The sequence below is a fragment of the Scomber japonicus genome, unplaced genomic scaffold (genome assembly GCF_027409825.1).
Source record: "Scomber japonicus isolate fScoJap1 unplaced genomic scaffold, fScoJap1.pri scaffold_547, whole genome shotgun sequence".
Classification (NCBI taxonomy): domain Eukaryota; kingdom Metazoa; phylum Chordata; class Actinopteri; order Scombriformes; family Scombridae; genus Scomber; species Scomber japonicus.
In genome coordinates, this window is record NW_026518598.1 from 1 (window position 1) to 5,000 (window position 5,000).

The following is a 5,000-nucleotide window of genomic DNA, read 5'->3' on the forward strand; positions in this document are numbered from 1 at the left end:
GCCTATCGAGCGCCGCCACCACGTCGCAGAACCTCGGCCGATTGGCTCGTTCCTTCTGCCAGCAGTCCAGCATGAGGGAGTGAAGAGAGGCGGGACAGTCGGGCGGGGGAGGGAGACGGGTAGTCCTGCTCTATGGCATTAATCCACCTGAGAGACAGACAGGTGAGAGAGAGACAGGACAGGTGAGAGAGACAGACAGGTGAGAGAGAGAGAGACAGGTGAGTAACAATAAAGTTGTAATTGTCTATAAACTGTCTAATAAAGTCTAATAAAGTTTTTTCTTACGTCCTGGTTGCTCATGTCCCAGTACGGTCGTTCTCCGTATGACATCACTTCCCACATCACGATACCGTAACTCCACGCGTCGCTGGCTGACGTGAACTTCCTGTCAGTGACATCATCAATATGTTAATTAGCTTCAATTAAAATCACTAACGAGCTGCCATCAGTCAGTGACATCATCGTGTTAATTAACTTCAGGTGAAGTTAACGAACGCTCACCTGTAGGCGATGGCTTCAGGAGCCGTCCAGCGAATAGGAATCTTCCCTCCCTGAGAGACAGACAGGCAGACAGGCAGACAGGTGAGAGTGAGACAGGTGAGACAGAGCAGCTGATGATGTCACACAGGTGAGTGCAGGTCTTACCAGAGAGCTGGTGTACGTTGGGTCGGAAGAGTTTTCAGTCAGGAACCGGCTGAGCCCGAAATCTGACACCTGAGACCAGAGACACACAGACAGGTGAGCAGACAGACAGGTGAGCAGACAGACAGGTGAGCAGACAGACAGGTGGTCAGACAGACAGGTGGTCAGACAGACAGACAGGTGGTCAGACAGACAGGTGAGCACACAGACAGGTGGGCAGACAGACAGGTGATCAGACAGACAGGTGGGCAGACAGACAGGTGGGCAGACAGACGATCAGACAGACAGGTGATCAGACAGACAGGTGGGCAGACAGACGATCAGACAGACAGGTGATCAGACAGACAGGTGGGCAGACAGACAGGTGGGCAGACAGACAGGTGGGCAGACAGACAGACAGACAGACAGGTGAGCAGACAGACAGGTGTCTCACCTTACAGACCAGGTTGGAGTTGACCAGGATGTTACGAGCTGCGAGGTCTCGGTGGACGAAGCTCATGTCAGACAGATACTTCATCCCAGCCGCGATGCCACGAAGCATTCCTACCAACTGGATGGTGGTGAACTGTCCATCATTCATCTGCAGACAGACAGGTGGAGAGAGTGAGACAGGTGGAGACAGACACACAGGTGGACAGAGTGAGACAGACAGGTATAGACAGACAGGTGGACAGAGTGAGACAGGTGGAGACAGACAGGTAGAGACAGACAGGTGGACAGAGTGAGACAGACAGGTAGAGAAAGACAGGTAGAGAAAGACAGGTGGAGACAGACAGGTGGAGACAGACAGGTAGAGACAGACAGGTGGACAGAGTGAGACAGACAGGTAGAGAAAGACAGGTAGAGAAAGACAGGTGGAGACAGACAGGTAGAGACAGACAGGTAGAGACAGACAGGTAGAGACAGATAGATATAGACAGACGGGTACAGATAGACAGGTACAGACAGACAGGTGGAGACAGACAGGTATAGAAAGACAGGTATAGAAAGACAGGTGGAGACAGACAGGTAGAGACAGACAGGTGGAGAGAGTGAGACAGGTGGAGACAGATAGGTAGACACAGACAGGTAGAGACAGACAGGTACAGACAGACAGGTGAAGTTCCTGTCTCACCCTCAGGAAGCTGTCTAGCGCTCCGTTCTCCATGAACTCGGTGAGGATCATGACGGGACAGGAAGTGGTGATGACGCCCTCCAGGTGGATGATGTTCGGGTGCTGGAACTGACCCATGATGGACGCCTCCGACAGGAAGTCCCGCCTCTGCTTGTCCGTGTAGCCGCCCTTCAGAGTCTTAATGGCCACGTAGTTCTCCTTCCTGCCCGGGACCCGCAGACGCCCCCGGCACACCTCCCCAAACTCACCTGGACAGGTAGAACAGTCTCATTACACCTGTCCTATCTCACCTGGACAGGTAGAACACAGTCTCATTACACCTGTCCTAACTCACCTGGACAGGTAGAACAGTCTCATTACACCTGTCCTAACTCACCTGGACAGGTAGAACAGTCTCATTACACCTGTCCTAACTCACCTGGACAGGTAGAACACAGTCTCATTACACCTGTCCTAACTCACCTGGACAGGTAGAACACAGTCTCATTACACCTGTCCTAACTCACCTGGACAGGTAGAACAGTCTCATTACACCTGTCCTAACTCACCTGGACAGGTAGAACAGTCTCATTACACCTGTCCTAACTCACCTGGACAGGTAGAACACAGTCTCATTACACCTGTCCTAACTCACCTGGACAGGTAGAACACAGTCTCATTACACCTGTCCTAACTCACCTGGACAGGTAGAACAGTCTCATTACACCTGTCCTAACTCACCTGGACAGGTAGAACAGTCTCATTACACCTGTCCTAACTCACCTGGACAGGTAGAACAGTCTCATTACACCTGTCCTAACTCACCTGGACAGGTAGAACACAGTCTCATTACACCTGTCCTAACTCACCTGGACAGGTAGAACACAGTCTCATTACACCTGTCCTAACTCACCTGGACAGGTAGAACAGTCTCATTACACCTGTCCTATCTCACCTGGACAGGTAGAACAGTCTCATTACACCTGTCCTAACTCACCTGGACAGGTAGAACACAGTCTCATTACACCTGTCCTATCTCACCTGGACAGGTAGAACACAGTCTCATTACACCTGTCCTAAACTCACTGTCCAGAACCCTGAGGAACCAGAACCCTGAGGAACCAGAACACTGAGCAACCAGAACCCTGAGGAACCAGAACCCTGAGGAACCAGAACCCTGAGGAACGCCACCTGCCACAGCCAATCACAGCAGAGCTCAACAGCAGAGGTGTACTGTTCCTTTAAGGCTCGTTAACACACACACACACACACACACACACACACACACACACACACACACACCAACACATCAACACCTCATACAACACGCACATACATGTGGAGCCTGTGTGTGTGTGTGTGTGTGTGTGTGTGTGTGTGTGTGTGGGGCTACTGTAACAGTAGTAGTCTCTGGTGATGACATTAGTGAGATGTAACTGGATAGCCGTTACTATGGAAACAATGGTGCAGGGTATTCACCACCGCATGAGTAACACACACACACACACACACACACACACAGACACACACACACACACACACACACACACACAGTCTCATGTTTACTTTAATAGAACTGGACTGAACACGGTTCCTCCTGATGATGAGGAACTTGATGTTCTCCTGTCAGGGGTCAAAGGTCACCAACACTCCTCTAAAGGTTTCCTAATGTTTCCCAAAATATCACAAGTTGAAATAAAGGTCCTGTGGTTCTTTAAAGGTTCCTCAAAGAACCCACAGTGATCCTCAGCAGGTTCCTGGTCATGTGACTGAAAAGCTTTCTGCATCTTTAAAAAGTCCCTCAAAGGTCCTTAAATGGTTCTTGGGTGCTAAATGTTGCTGGGTTCCTCAACAGTTGCTGAAAGCTCCTACAAATCTTTGTGGGTTCCTCATAAGGTTCCTTAAAACACTGGTAGGTTTCATTAAAGGGTTCCACAAACGTTTCCTGGACTCCTGGATCCTCAAAAGGTACCTACGAAGGTTTGTCTGTTCCTAAAAGATCCCTCAAAGGTTCCCGGTTCCTTGGAATATAAGTTCCATGTGAGCTCCCAGAAAGACTCAGAACGTTCCTCAAAGATCCTAAAATGTTACTGAAAAGGTTCCGAGGGTAATCCTTTAAGTTCCCGCCTTAGAACCCAACTCAGTTACTAAAAGGTTTGTTCATGTTTTTAAAAAGTTCCTCAAAGATGCAGAAATGTTCCACAAAAGGTTCTTAAAAGTTCCAAAAATATTCCCGGTTTGATAAAGAGAAGCTGTGTTCCCTGGGTTCCCTGTAAGCTCCTCCTGAAGGGTTCCTGGAGTCCTGTCCAGTACCTGTGGGTTCCTGTGTCCTTAGAACGTTCCTCAAATGTTACTTCAAAGGTTCTTTAAATCATTCTTAGATTAGATTCATGAAATACTTCCTTACATGTTCCTTAAATGTTCCTTAAATAAAGATTAAAGAACCTTCCTGTGACCTTAGAACGTTCCTCACAAAGTGTTTTAAACGGTTTCTAAAAATGTTCCTGTGTTCTTAAAAAGGTTCCTAAATGTTCCAGAAAGAAACTGACTGGTGGGAACGTTCCTCTGATACCTCTGAGTTACTGAACTGGTTCTTCAAGTGTCCCAGAACGTACTAAAAGGTTCTTTAATGAACCTGCAAATTCCTCAGTAACCCTGAAACCTACCAGAACCTCTGACCTGCTAGAACCTCATCAGTAGAACCTCATCAGTAGAACCTCATCAGTAGAACCTCATCAGCAGAATCTCATTAGTAGAACCTCATCAGCAGAATCTCATTAGTAGAACCTCATCAGTAGAACCTCATCAGTAGAACCTCATTAGTAGAACCTCATCAGTAGAACCTCATCAGCAGAACCTCATCAGTAGAACCTCATCAGTAGAACCTCATCAGCAGAACCTCATCAGCAGAACCTCATCAGTAGAACCTCATCAGTAGAACCTCATCAGCAGAACCTCATCAGTAGAACCTCATCAGTAGAACCTCATCAGTAGAATCTCATCAGCAGAACCTCATCAGTAGAACCTCATCAGCAGAACCTCATCAGCAGAACCTCATCAGTAGAACCTCATCAGTAGAACCTCATCAGTAGAACCTCATCAGTAGAATCTCATCAGTAGAACCTCATCAGTAGAACCTCATCAGTAGAACCTCATCAGTAGAACCTCATCAGTAGAACCTCATCAGTAGAATCTCATCAGTAGAACCTCATCAGCAGAACCTCATCAGTAGAACCCAGTTAGGACTCTCTAGAACCTCAGTGAG

General features: G+C 48.1%; 1 protein-coding gene across 1 annotated transcript in view; it reads right to left on the reverse strand.

Moving 5' to 3' along the window:
• Positions 1–285: 285 nt before the first annotated feature.
• LOC128354765 (ephrin type-B receptor 4b-like) overlaps positions 286–5,000 on the reverse strand; it is a gene marked incomplete at its 3' end in the record, with an annotated part of 22,288 nt that continues 17,573 nt past the window's right edge. Inside the window, exons 14-18 of the mRNA XM_053314934.1 lie at positions 1,757–2,004; positions 1,076–1,222; positions 646–714; positions 502–551; positions 286–385 (exon numbers count right to left, since the gene is read on the reverse strand). Of these exons, the coding sequence (XP_053170909.1) occupies positions 286–385; positions 502–551; positions 646–714; positions 1,076–1,222; positions 1,757–2,004 (614 nt within the window). The remainder of the gene's footprint in view (positions 386–501; positions 552–645; positions 715–1,075; positions 1,223–1,756; positions 2,005–5,000) is intronic.